This window comes from Dasypus novemcinctus, chromosome 8 (assembly GCF_030445035.2).
Source record: "Dasypus novemcinctus isolate mDasNov1 chromosome 8, mDasNov1.1.hap2, whole genome shotgun sequence".
In the NCBI taxonomy this organism is placed as follows: Eukaryota; Metazoa; Chordata; class Mammalia; order Cingulata; family Dasypodidae; genus Dasypus; species Dasypus novemcinctus.
The window spans coordinates 84,762,803-84,778,600 of NC_080680.1; the positions used below are offsets into that span (position 1 = coordinate 84,762,803).

The 15,798-nt window shown below is 37.4% G+C and overlaps 1 protein-coding gene across 5 annotated transcripts in view; it reads left to right on the plus strand.

Moving 5' to 3' along the window:
* Positions 1-15,798, plus strand: part of SETX (senataxin) — a 109,827-nt gene that overhangs the window by 70,442 nt on the left and 23,587 nt on the right. For 3 of the 5 annotated variants that reach the window (XM_004468045.5, XM_058302148.1, XM_071216878.1), the window contains 4 exons: positions 1,658-1,765; positions 2,902-3,089; positions 3,659-3,751; positions 5,952-6,116. In XM_004468045.5, coding sequence (XP_004468102.1) covers positions 1,658-1,765; positions 2,902-3,089; positions 3,659-3,751; positions 5,952-6,116 — 554 coding nt within the window. Of the gene's footprint in view, positions 1-1,657; positions 1,766-2,901; positions 3,090-3,658; positions 3,752-5,271; positions 5,906-5,951; positions 6,117-15,798 lie in introns of those variants that run through there. The other 2 variants (XM_058302154.2, XM_058302153.2) reach the window with 2 other exon arrangements.

Here is a 15,798-nt window from a genome sequence, read left to right on the forward strand (position 1 = left end):
ATAAAACCAAAAAACCATAATGAGAAATCATTTTATTATCCCTCTAGAATGGCTACTATTAAAAAAAATTACAAGTGTTAGGTTTGGAAAAATATTAACACTCATTCATTCCTGATGGGAATGTAAAATGGTACAGCCACTGTGGAAGACAGACTGGTTGCTCAGAAAGCTAAGTATAAAATTATGTTATCTAGCAATACCCCCAAAAAATGAAAGCAGAGACTGCATATCTGCATATCTGCACACCGATATTCATAGTGGGTATTATTCACAATTTCCAAAAGATGCAAGCAGCCTGTGTCTATCAACAGGTAAATGGATAAACAAAATGTGGTATATACATACGATGGAATATTTCGTTTTAAAAAGGAATGAAGGGAAATGGACTTGGCCCAGTGGTTAGGGCATCCGTCTACTACATGGGAGGTCCGCAGTTCAAACCCCGGGGCCTCCTTGACCCGTGTGGAGCTGGCCCATGTGCAGTGGTGATGCGCGCAAGGAGTGCCACGCCACGCAGGGGTGTCCCCCCGTGTAGGGGAGCCCCACACGCAAGGAGTGCGCCCCGTAAGGAGAGTCGCCCAGCGCGAAAGAAAGTGCAGCCTGCCCAGGAATGGCACCACCCACACTTCCTGTGCTGCTGACGACAACAGAAGTGGACAAAGAAACAAGATGCAGCAAATAGACACAGAGAACCGACAACCAGGGGAAGGGGGGAATTAAATGAATAAAAATAAATAAATCTTTAAAAAAAAAGGAGTGAAGTTCTGATTCATGTGACAACATGAATGAACCTTGAAGACATTATGTTGAGTGAAATAAGCCAGACATTAAAAAAATATTGTATAATTTCACTGAAATGAAATAATTAGAATAAGAAAGCAAAGTTTTGAAATCTAGACTATATAGGCCGCCAGACTGGGTTAGGGTAGAGAATGGGGAGTTAATGCTTAAATTGTACAGAATTTCTCCTTGGGTTAATTGTGAAATTTTGCAAATGGATTGTGATGGTAGCGTAACATTTTGAGCATAATTAACAGCACTGAATTATATGTGTGAATGTGGTTCAAAGGGCAAACTTACGTTGATAGAATAAAAAAAGATAAAATATAGGACTGTATGACCCATTGAACCCTATTGTAAACAGTGGACTGTAGTTAATAGGACAATTATTAAACTACTTTTCTATGAATTTTAACGAATGTACCACATGAATGCACGGTGTTAATTGGATGATATATGGGGAAAAAATATGCCGTAATATAAAGTATGGACTATAGCTAATAGTCAAATTATAATATTCTTTTATCAATTGTAACAAAGTTGCCACAGTAATGCAAAGAAATAAGGGGGATGGAAGGTATGGGAACACTATTTCCTACATGATTTTTCTGTAAAGCTACAACTTTGCCAATTTAAAAAATTAAAATGAAAAACATAATTGAATTTTTTTTTAATTGCACTGTTTGGAGTGTGATTTTTTTGGGTTTATTGTTCTTGCTTCTTAACCAAAGAAAATCCTTGTTTTTGATACTTGGTACAGAAGTGTGGTTCATTCTTTAGTGGTTAGAATTTTTTAAATTACATAAATTATGTATGGATAAATTAATAACGAAGAGATAATTAAGAATATTTCTCCATTATATACTTTCTTACCAAGGCTGGGCAGTCTTGTGAAGTTGAGACCCTTACTCCACTCATCCATCGTTGCAACAAGCTTATTCTAGTAGGAGATCCGAAGCAGCTCCCTCCCACAGTCATTTCTATGGTAAGTTTTCTTCCCATTGCTTTAAAGAGTAAGGGGATTTACTTGTATTTTTTGTTTTCAATGGTTGGCAGGTCATTCCTGGCAATAGTGAACACTTCATTGGAGGGAAATGTAGGGAATTCTGAGTAAAGGGAACCCCTGTTTGATAGTAAGTAAAAATCTCTGAAAATGTATCTTTGTTCATAATTGTGCGTATATGTGTGTGTGTGTGTTAAGTATTGGGAGACCGTAAAGGTAGAAGGATAGTTTTTGCGTGTGTCAGCCTTTTCCTTTGGGAAAGGCATTGTCCACATATTTTAGGAATTGTACCTGATTTACTGATGCAATGCCAGACCAATAATAAAAGAAAAACTTTAAAATCAAGAAAAGGAATCTCAACTTTCTGTTTATATTTAAATATGCACAGATTTGAGGAAAATTCTTCTTTGAATACATTTCCTATTCTAGAATTCTGTATTCTGTAATACAGAAAACATCTGTGTTCCTCACGTCTTCTAAAAGTGAAGGTGACATGAAAAGAAAAGGAATTAATTGGTTGTGATTTCCTCCACTTAATTTTTTAAATCCCGCTAAAAATAGATTGAAGAAATGCACATTAGAATCAGAATTCAGTTGGGTAATCAGAATAAGCCTGGACCATGGTGATTTTGAAATTTAATAAAATTTGTATATTTGTGTTTTTAATGATACATAGATTATATGTACAGATACAGAGGACTGACCACAGAATCTCAGAAAATGGATAATTTTAAAAGTGTTTTTGTTCACTTACAGAATAAATGCATATGATTTTTGTTTTCATTAAAGATCTGTGTTTGTTTTTTTTTTTTTGCTTCCTTTATTATTGATTCTTTTAGGTAATTGTGTTCATTCAAGATAACATTATTTTCATAAGCAGTACTTAGGACACCCAGTGTCCTAAATAAAGAGAAATACCTGGACTTAGATTTAAGAACATGGCTTTTGGAGGATTGGGGTCATAAATATCTCCTTTCTCTAAATATTTGTTTGTGGGTGATCTTATGCCACCTGTACCTTGCCGTGTACATATTATATTAAAATCCAGTAATTGTTTTTATAATACTGGGAAAAGTATAAATTAATTCTTAGAAGTTGTTTTATTTCCCGTCACTCAGAAAGCACAGGAGTACGGTTATGACCAATCAATGATGGCTCGCTTCTGCAAACTGCTGGAAGAGAATGTGGAGCACAATATGATTGGCAGACTGCCTATTTTACAGCTTACTACTCAATACAGGATGCATCCAGACATATGTCTCTTCCCTTCTAATTATGTTTATAACAGAAACTTGAAAACAAACAGGTGAATTGATGTTACACTTACTCTTATTTGAAGGTTTCATGCTTAGGAAGAATAGTCATTTTACCATGTTCTTAACCCTTGTCATAAAAAGTATAAATCATCCGAGTTTTAAAAATTAATGGTTTCTAATTACAAAAGCTATACATATTTGTTGCAGCAAATGCGGATAAACACAACAGAAGGGGGAAAAATCACCCACATTTATTCTACACGAAGATAATCACTAATAACATTTTGGTATATCTCCTTTCAGTTCTTTTTTCAAATATGCATCTTTGCCTTTTCTCTCTTATTAGATTTTTTTTTTAATTGGGCCATACTCTACATAGTGTTCTATGGTTTATTTCACTTACTATATCATGTGTAACTTTCCAATTATAGTTTTAATTACGTAGATCACTCTACCTAGTAAAAGAATAAAAAGTAAAAACAGTTTTTACCTTTTACTATTCCTTCTTGTCCCTTTCCTGTCCCCACTTCCCCCTCTCCTCCACAAAAAATACTAATAACTCTACTAATAAAATATCTTCTTATAATTTATATTCTGAATGATGGCTACTCTTTTACAGATTGACTGAAACTAATCGATGTTCATCAGACTGGCCATTTCAACCTTACCTTGTATTTGATGTCGGAGATGGTTCAGAAAGACGGGATAATGAGTATGTTCTCTTTCTTTAACACCCAGAGATGGTCCTAGAATTGTTCAATTATTTTTGTTAAGATTTATTTTAAAAACATTTTCTATATAAATACATCTAAAGCACTTGTTTCATTTTTTGGAAGTCATTTCATTAACTGAATTGATATCTTCCCCTTTTTTATCATATATTACTGGTACTTTTATACATTTTCAGCCTTTTCATTTTTCTTATTTATATAATGGAGATATTACCTAAAATACAGTAAGCACTTGAGTAGATATATCGTGAGATCATAGCAGTGAGCAAAACAGATATAGCTGCATTACGAGGATATTGTAGTCTGTCTAATAGGGAAGAAAGACATTAAGTAGGTAATCACGTAGATAATTAATTAATCCGGTTGGGTTAGGTGCTGTGAAGAATAAGTTGGATGAGGTATGAATGAGAGTAAGGGAATAGAGACAGAGGGTAGACAATACTTGAAATATTTTCTGTTGTGAGTGAAGCAAAGTGTTCATGTGGTCTGGGAGCTATGGCATAAAGGTGGGCTGGTTTTACTACGTAACATATGCCACAAAAGGGCAAGGGATCCAGTGAGAGAGTAGAGGAATAATGGTCTAGGGCAAGATTTATTAGCTCAGATAAAACCTCCCACCTATGTGTCATGAAGTATGAGGAAATACAAATTCCATCTCTGCATCATGGAGGGCCACAGGGTAGGTGGTGTCATCAGGTGAGATTGAGTTATTGGGTATGATACAAAATTGGAGAGAGGTATAGCCTTTGGTGACGTAGTTAAAAATTCAGTAGAGGAGTTGGCCATGAGATTGCAATGCCAGAGGGAACAATGGAAAGATTTTAGAAGGACCAATAAGAGTGGAGCAGAGAATTGAAATTTGAGCCCTAGAGCATAATCAGGATGGAAGGTCATAAGACAAATATTAATGAGAGAAGCTTAACCTAAGAGGTGACCAGGTCAAACGAGTTCAGGATTAGAAGTTACATAGCTGACTAGCATGTCTACATAGTAAATCTTGAAGTTAGGACAGTGGGAGTTTAAGGCTATTAAAATGAGACAGATCAGGTAGCCTCAGGAACAAAAGTGCAAGTGCAGTACATCCTTCTATTGTTTGGCATGTTGAATCTAGTATTGTAATGAGTGATCACATGTAATTTGGGGGATTGCCTTCTAAGAGTAGTAGAAGTTCTTCTGAAGTTGAAGGTGCAGGATATGAGTCAAGAGAGGAGAACAGTGAGAACATGGGCCTGGTACAGAGTCCCATGTTGTTGAACACTAGGGGCCGCGTCATTCATTTTCAGTCTGGGTGGATGCATTACCTTGGTTATTTGATGCCTGGACTACCCAGCCAATGATGTTAGTTCTTGCTTGGTCTCAGGTAGTGTTGGGAAATAAGGAAGTGCTTTTCTCAGTGTTTGTAGCATAGTAAATCCTTAACTAATGTTAACTATTTATTATTATTAACATTTTAATTATTAAAATACTGTTGTTATTACTATCATTATCCCCATTTTAACAGATGAAGAAATTTGTTGCCTAAATCTTAGTGGACTGCAGACTCTGTACTCTACAACTTCATATTTCACTGGGCATTTTTACAAAATTATACATATGTCTGATATTAATGACCATTTTAACAGCCTCTTTGAGTCACTGCTGGCTAAGTAAAAGGTGAAACCTGCCTGCCTACCCTTTACTGTAATGAAAAATAAGTAAATGGGACTTAAATTAACAATTGCAGGGCGACGGACTTGGCCCAGTGGTTAGGGCGTCTGTCTATAACATGGAAGGTCCACGGTTCCACACCTTGACCTGTTTGAGCTGGCCCATGCTCAGTGCTGATGTGCGCAAGGAGTGCCGTGCCACGCTGGGGTGTCCCCCGCATAGGAGAGCCCCACATGCACGGAGTGCGTCCTGTAAGGAGAGCCGCCCAGCGCGAAAGAGTGCGGCCTGCCCAGGATTGGTGCTGCACACATGGAGAGCTGACACAACAAAATGATGGAACAAAAAAAGAAACACAGATTCCCGTGCCACTGACAACAACAGAAGCGGACAAAGAAGACGCAGCAAATAGACACAGAGAACAGACAACCGGGGTGGGACGGGGGAAAGGGGAGAGAAATAAATTAATCAATAAATCTTTAAAAAAAAAATTATACCACTCTTATTTTTGATACTTTTTTTTTCCCACTTATTTAGCTCATATGTTAATATTCAAGAAATAAAACTGGTGATGGAACTAATTAAGCTTATTAAAGACAAAAGAAGAGATGTTACTTTCCGGAACATTGGCATAATAACCCATTACAAGGCTCAGAAGATGATGATTCAGAAGGATTTGGACAAAGAGTTTGATAGAAAAGGGTAAGACTTTTGTATAATTTTTTCCAGACTTACCTGTTAAATTAAAGGTAAGAGAGAGGAAACAGAAGGAAAAAAGAAAGGGAAACCTAACTCTAGGGGTGGTTTTAGACCATGTAACATAGTAATAAAGCACAAGGAGACTGGGAAGCTGACTTACGTAAGACATATATTGTGTAGGTGATGGTTATACTTCTGGCCCTTGTAGACATGGTACCTCCCGGCATTTGGAACATCAGCATTATACTTGACAGTGGAATAGACTAAGAAAGTCTCTAGGCTTTTTTCTTTAGTGCAGTGTACAATGATTTGTTAATCTGAATTCTAATTTTAGTGAGTCTCATGAAATCACTTTTTCACTAAAGATAAATTATTTAACCTATTTATTGCTTAGATGTATAGACTGAAGATTGTATTTTTGTCTCCCTCCTCAACAATAAAATAAAAGATTAAGTACTGTAACTCTCTTAACTAAAATTTCTTAACTTAGAAACAAATATATTATCAAAACAGACTCAAGAACAAATAAAAGGAGACGGCGGACTTGGCCCAGTGGTTAGGGCATCCGTCTACCACATGGGAGGTCCACGGTTCAAACCCCGGCCTCCTTGACCTGTGTGCAGCTGGCCCATGCACAGTGCTGATGAGCGCAAGGAGTGCCCTGCTGTGCAGGGGTGTCCCCCGTGTAGGGGAGCCCCACACGCAAGGAGTGCGCCCCGTAAGGAGAGCTGCCCAGCGCGAAAGAAGTGTAGCCTGCCCAGGAATGGCGCCCCACACATGGAGAGCTGACACAACAAGATGATGCAACAACAAAAAAAGAAACACAGATTCCTGTGCTGCTGACAACAACAGAAGTGGACAAAGAAGACGCAGCAAATAGACACGGAGAACAGACAACCGGGGTGGGTGGGGGGAAGGGGAGAGAAATAAATAAATCAATCTTAAAGAACAAATAGAAAATTTAAATAGACCCAACCAATTACAGAGATTGAATTAATAATTTAAAATTTTTGATTAGAAGTTTTAATCAAAATATGCCCAGGACCAGATGCTTCAGTGATGAATTTTACCAAACATTTAAAAAGAATACCAGTCATTCTCAAACTGCTTTTTAAAAAAAAGAGGTGGGAATACTTCCTAACTCATTCCATGAGGCCAATACCAAAGCCAGAAAAAAATACCACAAGGAAAAGCTACAGCCCAATATCCCTTGTGAATGTGGATGTAAAAAGCTTCAGCAAAATACTGGCAGATCAAATCCAGCACCATAAAAAGGATTATAGGGGGAAGTGGATGTGGCTAAAGTAATAAAACCTCCGGGTACCATGTGGGAGGACCTAGGTTTAATACCTGGGGTCTTCTGGTGAAAAAGAATAAGGAAAACATGCCTGCATGGCGAGCCAGTGCTCGCCTGGTGAGCTGAGTGCCCATGCGGTAAGCCAAGTGCCCGCACAATGAGCCAGTGTTTGCACAAGTGAGTCACGCAGCAAGATGATGATGCAACGAGAGACAAAGGGGAGAGTCAAGGTGAACTGTAGCAGAGACCAGAAACTGAGGTGGTGCAATTGACAGGGAACCTCTCTCCACATCAGAGGTCCCCAGGATCAAATCCCAGTGACTCCTAGAGGAGAAAAACAAGAAGAGAAGACAAAAAAATATAGAAAATCATATGGTGAATGGACACATGATAGCAAAAGCAGCAGGGCGGGGGAGAGGGAGGGGGAAAATAAATGTTTTTTAAAAAGATTATAGGGAAGCAGATGTGGGTCAAGTGATTGAGCTCCCGCCTACCACATGGGAGGTCCTGGGTTTGGTTCTCATTGCCTCCTAAAGACAAGCAAGACAGCTGACACCACAAGAGACACAAGGAGGAAAACATGAGAGAGTCAACAAAGCAGGGAGCGGCAGTGGTTTAAGCGATAAGGGCCTCCCTCCCATCCTTCCACATGGGAGGTCTCAGGTTCAGGTCACAGGGCCTCCTAAAAGGAAGGTGAGCACCCAACTAACAGACACAGCGAGTGCAAACAATGGCCGGGGAGGGAGGGGGGAAGAAAGGAAGGTTAAATAAATAAATCTTAAAAAAATAAAAAGAATTATACATTGTGACCAAGTGGAATTTGTCCCAGTGATGCAAGATTTCATCAATATATGAAAACAAGTGAATGTAATGAATCATATTAGTAGAATGAAAGGGGAAAAGCCATATGATCAACTTAGTAAATACAGAAAAAGTATTTGACAAAATCCAGTACCCTTCCATTATAAAAATATTCAACAAGGTTGAGATGTGGCTCACACAGTTGGGCACCTGCCTCCCACGGGGAGGTCCCAGGTTCAGTTCCCCCTAAAGAAGACAAATAAATGATGAGCAGCGATGAAGCAAAAACAACGAGCAAAAAACAAGCATACGAAGAGCAAGATAATGAGCAAACAGTGAGCAGACAGCAATGAAAAACAAAAAGCAGGGAGCATATATGGTTCAAGCAGTTGGGACCCCGCCTCCCACATGGGAGGTCCCAGGTTCAGTTGCTGGTGCTTCCTTAAAGAAGAAACATACAAAATGAGCAGATAAGAAAAAAATAAATAAATCTAGGAATAGATGGGAACTTCTACAACCTAATGAAAAGGCATCTACAAAAAACATGCAACTAACATCATATTTAATGGTAAGGCTGAAAATTTTCCCTGTAAAATCAGAAACAAGACAAGGGTGTGCACACACTCTACTTCTAGTCAACCACATACTGGAAGATCTAACAAAGGCAATAACGTGCAAAAATGAAATAAAGGCATCCAGAATGGAAAGGAAGCAGTAAAACTCTCTCTCTTTGTGGATGACATGATTTTATGAAAAAAATTTTAAAGATTCCACCAAAAAAACTATTAGCACTGGTAAATTGAGCAAAATTGCAGTATACAAGAGCATTATGCAAAATCAGTGTATTTTTATATGCTAGTAATGAACAATACAAAAAGAAATTAAGACAATTCTATTTGCAATAGCATGAAAAGCATAATATACTTAAAAATAAATTTAACCAAAAATGGAAGACTTCTGTACTGAAAACTACCAAACATTATTGAAAGAATTTAAAGATCTAAATAAATGGAAAGCCATACCATGTTCAGGGAATGGAAGACTTAATATCATTAAGATTTAAGAAAAAAAAAGATGGCACTGGTTTTAAACCCAAAATTGGTCTACAGATGCAATGCAATCTCTATCAAAATTCCATCTGTCTTTTTTAAACATACAAACAAGTGATCCTAAAATTTGCATGAAAATGGAAAGGACTCTAAATTGCCAAAACAATCTTTAAAAAGAAGCAAAAGTTGGAAGACTCATACTTGCTAACTTCAAAATTTATACACAGCTGCAGTAATCAAGACAGTTATAGTACTGGCATGATGGTATAGACCAATGAAATACAATTGAGATTCTAGAAACAAACCATTTAATCAAGTGGTTTTTTAACCAAGATGCCAAGATCATTTGATGGGGAAAGCATAGTATTTTCAACAAATGGTGCTCGTTCAACTGGATATCCCAATGCCAAAGAGTAAATGTGGGCTTCTACCTCAAACAATATACAAAAGTTAACTCAAAGTGTGTTGAAGACCTAAATCTAAAATTATAAAACTTTCATAACATAGGTGTGAAATCTCTTCAACCTTGAGTTAGACAGTGGTTTCTTAGCTATGATAACAAAAGCACAAGCAACCAAAGGAAAAAAGTAGATAAATTGAACTTCATCTAGCAAACTAACTTTTGTACTTCAAAGGACATAGTGAAGAAAGTGAAAAGGCAAACCACAGAATGGGAGAAAATATTTTCAAATCATATCTGATAAGGGTCTGGTTATGTAGACTATACAAAGAACTTGCACAACTCAACAATAAAAAGTCAACCCAATTTAAAAATGAGTAAACACTTTAAAAAGATACTTTTTTCAAAGAAGATATATAAATGGCCAATAACTACAAGAAAAGATGCTCAGATGTCATTAACCATCATGGGAATGCAAATCCAAACTGTAGTAAGATAAACTTCACACCTACTAGGATGGCTATTTAAAAAAAAAAAAGAAAAGAAAAGAAGTATCAGAAAGGATTTAGAGAAATCAGAACTCACACCTTGTTAGTGAAGATGTAAAATGAAGTACCTGCTGGGGAAAAATTTTGTGGTTTCTCAAAAACTTAACAGAATTACCATATGACTCAACAATACTCGAGAAATGAAGACGTATGTCCCTGCAAAAACTTGTACATGAGTGTTCATAGCAGCATTATTCATAATATCCCCAAGGTGGAAACAGTTCTGTGTCCATCAGCAGATAAAAGGATAAATAAAATGTGGTCTGTCTATACAATGGAATATTATTCAGCTATAGAAAAGGAATGAACTACCATTGCATGCCATAATGTGAGTGAATCTTGAAAATATGCTAAATGAAGGAAGCCAGGTACAAGAAAACCCATGTTTTTTTATTCCATTTGTATGAAATGTCCAGAATAGGTACTCTGTAGAGACAGATTAGTGGTTGCCAGAAAACGGGGAAAGCAGGCATTTAAGACTGACATTATATAGGCATGGGATTTCCTTTTTGTGTAATGGAAATGTTCTGGGATTAGATAGTGGTGATGGTTGCACAATGTAGTGAAACCACTAAAATGTAGAAACCACTATACTCTACAGTTTAAAATGGTGAATATTATGTGGATTCTATCAACTTTTTAAAAAGTTTCTTAGAGGCTTCTGGGAAGATAACATTGGAGTTGGCAGGCATGGCTCAACTGTCTCACAAAAACAATGGAGAAAGGGCAAAGTGCCATCTGAGGGACCTGCTTTGGGGGTCAGCAGACCAGGACAGGACTCCCTAACCCCCAGCAGGGAAAGGGACAGAGAAATAGAACCCGAAATGATAACTGAATTTCTAAACCCTTGTCTCGTCTGAGACCAGCCCCCATCCCCCACCCTGAAGTTATACAACCTGGTTAAATAAAGCCCATAGCATACTGCAGTCAACTGAAAGGGGAACAGACATCTTTACTGGGAAGAGGGAGGGTGTGACGAGCAGTTGGAGTGTGGTATCTCTTCAGTGGATTTTGCCAGCAGAGCCCACTTTGAATCTTGGCTCTGACTAAACCAGAATCACAGGCAAGTGAAGGTTGAAAGGGATACCTCTGTGGAAAGATTTGCCAGTGAGCACTATCTGCTGGCCAGCCGGGAAACTGCAAGAAGAAAAACCATTTTTAGGTCTCTTGTCCCGAAACTATGGAAGATCATCTGTGCCCCATTAAAGAGTCCTTGGCCCAATTTTGATGACTTAAACTGGAAAATTAGAGAATAAATTGAACCAAAAACTCTAAGGCCTATGAAAAAAAGCACTAGGCTAGAGAGAGAAATTGACCATTAGAGTAAATTCAGCAACATATTCAAATGCCAGACATCAACAAAAAATTACAAGTCATAATGAGAAACAGGAAGAGATGGCCCAGCCAGTGGAAGAAACCAAATATCCTGATGAGATACAGGATTTAAAACAACTAATCAGTGATAATCACAAAAATCTCACAAATCAGTTGAAAGAGTTGAAGGAAAAATGGCTAAAGGTTAGAGGATATTAAGGTATTAATGTTAAGGGGGAGCATAGAGAACAATTTGAAAGCCTGAAAAGAAAAATAACAGTTTATGAGAATGAAAGACACAGTAGATGAAATTAAAAATACATTGGAGGAGAACAGATTTGTTTTAGGAACTTGGGTGCCACTGCCCACATGGAAGGTCCTGGGTTTGGTTCCCCATGCCTCCTAAAGAGGAAACAAATGAGAGAAGACAACAAGCAAAAACAGTGAGCAAACACAAGCCATTTCGGTGGGGGGCGGGGGGAAGTGGTAGAATACATTAGAGACGTAAAAGCAGATTTGAATTGGAGACAGAATTAATGATACTGAGTATAGAACATCTGAACTTGAAAAGATAGAACAAAAAGAGAAAAGAATGGAAGAAATAGAAGCAGGGTCTCAGGGAATTACACAAACATACTCATGGGTTTCCCAGCAGGAGAAGAGAACAGAAAAGAGGCAGGAAGAATATTTGGGGAAATAATGACTGTAAAGTTTCCAACCCTATGAAAGAATAAATATCAATATCCAAGAAGAATGGTGCACCCCAAACAGAATAAATCCAAGTAGATCTGCCCTGAGACATTCAGAACAACAAGTATCAGACATAGGGGGTTCTAAAAGCAGCAAGAGTAAACGCATCCATGCAAGGGAAATTTAAGATTAAATTCCAACCTCTCATCAGAAACCTTGAAGATGAGAAAAAAGTGATACTATGTATTTAAGGTACTGACAGAAAAACTGCCAGCCAAGATTTCTGCATCCAACAAAACTCCTTCAAAAATGAGGGTGAGTTTAAAGTCTTCACAAACAATCAGAGAGTATGTTATCAAAAGATTAGGTCTGCGAGAGTTACTGAAGGGAGTGCTGCAACCTGAAAGGAAAAAACAAGGGTGAGAGACTTGGAGAAGAGTGTAGAAATGGAAGACCATTAAGAAGGGTAAATTAAAGGGTAAAAAGACAGACCGTATTAAGATTAGACAATGTAAAACCAAAGGATAAAATGGATGAAGTAAGTAATACTTTTACAGTAATAACATTGAATGTTAATGGGTTGAATTTCCCAATCAAAAGACACAGATCGAATTGATAAAAAAATAAGAACTATTTATACATCTATATGTTGTCTTCAAGAGATTCATCTCATATGTAAGGATACCAACAGGATGAAAAGGAAAGGTTGGAAAAAGATATTCCATACTATTTGTAACCAAAAAAGATCTGGAGTAATGATGACTGATATCTGACAAAATAGATTTTAAATGCAAAACTGTTACAAGAGGTGATGATAGTAATTATATATTAATAAAAGGGGCAGTTCACCAAGAAGAAGTAAGTATAATAAGTATATCTCTAATAAATACAGATGCAAAAATCCTCAACAAAGTACTTATAAACTGAATCCAAAAGCACATTAAAAGAATTATACAGTACAACCAAGTGATCTGTAATAAATAAATCCCAGGTATACAAGGGTTTTTCAAAACAAAATCAATGTAATAAACCATGTAAACTGAAGAAAAATCACATGATCCTCTCAATTGATGCAGAAAAGGCATTTGACAAAATGCAGCATCCTTTCTTGATAAAAACACTCCAAAAGTTAGGCATAGAAGGAAACGTTCTCAACATGGTAACGTACATATAGGAAAAGCCCACAGCTAGCATTGTACTCGATGAAAGACTGAAAGCTTTTCCGCTGAGATCGAGAAAAAGACAGGGATGCCCACTGTCACCACTATTATTTAATATCGTCCTAGAAGTTCTAGCTAGAGCATTTAGGCTAGATAAATAAAAGGCACCCAAAAAGGAAAGGGAGAAGTAAAACTTTTTGCTATTCTCTGATGATAAGATCCTATATCTAGAAAATCCTGAAAAATTCACAAGAGTTACTAGAACTAATAGAGAAGTTCAGCAAAGTGATAGGATACAAAATTAACATGCAAAAATAAGTATCATTTCTATACGCTACTGATGAATAATTGGAGGAAGTAAAAAAAATTTCCATTTATAATGGCAACCAAATCATATATTTAGGAAAAAACTTAACTGAGGAAATAAAGAACCTGTATTCAGAGAACTACAAAATATTGCAAAGAGGGACCAAAGAAGACTTAAGTAAATGGAAAGGTATTCCATGTTTTTGGACTGGCAGTCCGAATATCATTAAGATGTCAGGTCTTCCCAAAGTGATTCACAGATTCAGTGCAATCCCAGTGTAAATCCCAACATCCTTCTTTGCAGAAATAAAAAAGCCAATTATCAAATTTATTTGCAAGGGAAGGGGCCCCAAATAGCCAAAAATGCCTTTAAAAAAGAACGAAATTGGAGGACTCTCACTTCCTGACTTTTAACATGTCTTACTTAGCTACAGTGGTAAAATCAGCATGGTACTGGTATAAAGATAGATTATTGACTAATGGAACTGAATTGAGAACTCAGAAATAGACCCTCACATCCACAGTCATATGATTTTTGACAAGGCTGTCCAACCCACCCAGCTGGGCCAGAACAGTCTGGACAATAAATGGTGCTGGGAGAACTGGATATCCATATCCAGAAGAAAGAAAGAGAACCCTTGTCTCACACCTTGTACAAAAATTAACTCAAAATGGATCAAGGACCTAAATATAAAAGTGATAACCATAAAACTCCTAGAAGATGTAGGAAAATACCTTACCCCCAGAGCACAAGCAGTTAAAGAAGAAATCAATAAATGGGACCTTCTCAAACTTAAAACACTTCTGTTCTTCAAAAGACTTTGTCAAGAAAGTGAGAAGACAGCCTACTCAATAGGAGAAAGTGTCTGGAAAACATATCTGATAAGTGTTTGATATCCATGTTATGTAAAGAGATCATACAACTCGATAAAAAGACAACCCAATTTAAAAATGGGGGAAAGACTTGAATACATTTCTCCAAAGAGGAAATACAAATGGCCAAAAAGCACTTGAAAAAATGCTCAACATCACTATTAGTGAAATGCAGATCTAACTAAATGAGGGGAAGCGGAATTGGCTCAACTGATAGAGCATCCGCCTACCACATGGGAGGTCCAGGGTTCAAACCCAGGGCCATCTGACCTGTGTGGTGAGCTGGCCCATGCACAGTGCTGATGCACACAAGGAGAGCCTTGCCACGCAGGGGTGTTCCCCGCATAGGGGAGCCACATGTGCAAGGAGTGCACCCTGTAAGGAGAGTCGCCCCATGCGAAAAAAGCGCAGCTTGCCCAGGAGTGATGCCACACACACAGAGAGCTGATGCAGCAAAATGATGCAACAACTACAAAAAAGAGACCTAGATTCCCAGTGCTGCTGACAAGAATGCAAGAGGACACAGAAGAACACACAGCGAATGAACAGAGCAAACAACAGTGGATGGTGGGGGGGGAGGAGGTGGAGAGAAATAAATTTTTTAAAGAAATCTTAAAAAAAAAAAAGAGATTCCATTTTATGCCTAAATGAATGGTCATTATTTAAAAAACAAAACAAAACTACAAGTACTGGAAAGGATGTGGAGAAACAGCAACTCTCCTTTACTGTTGGTGGGAATCTGTAGTCTCTGTGGAAGACAATTTAGCAGTACCTCAAGAAGCTGAATATAGAAGTGCCATATGATCTAGCTCAAACATTACTAGGAATAATTCAGAAGAACTGAGAGCAGGGATGCAAGCAGACAATTTGCACACCTATGTTCATAGCATTATTTACAATTGCTGAAATATGGAACCAGCCCAAGTTTCCATCACGTGATGAATGGATAAACAAAATGTGGTATATAAATACAATGGCATACTACTGAACTGTAAGAAGAAATGAAATCGGAATTCATATGACAGCACTGATGAGCCTAGAGGATATTATGTTAATTAAAGTAAGCCAGAGAGAAAAGGACAAATATTGTATGGTTTCACTAATATGAACTAAATACAATGAATAAACTGATGGATGTAAATTCCAGAGTATAGGTTACCAGGAAATAGAATGTGGTTTGAGAATGGGTGCTGATGCTTAATATATACATTATTAATAAAGTTAATTGCAGAAGTATAGAAATGAAT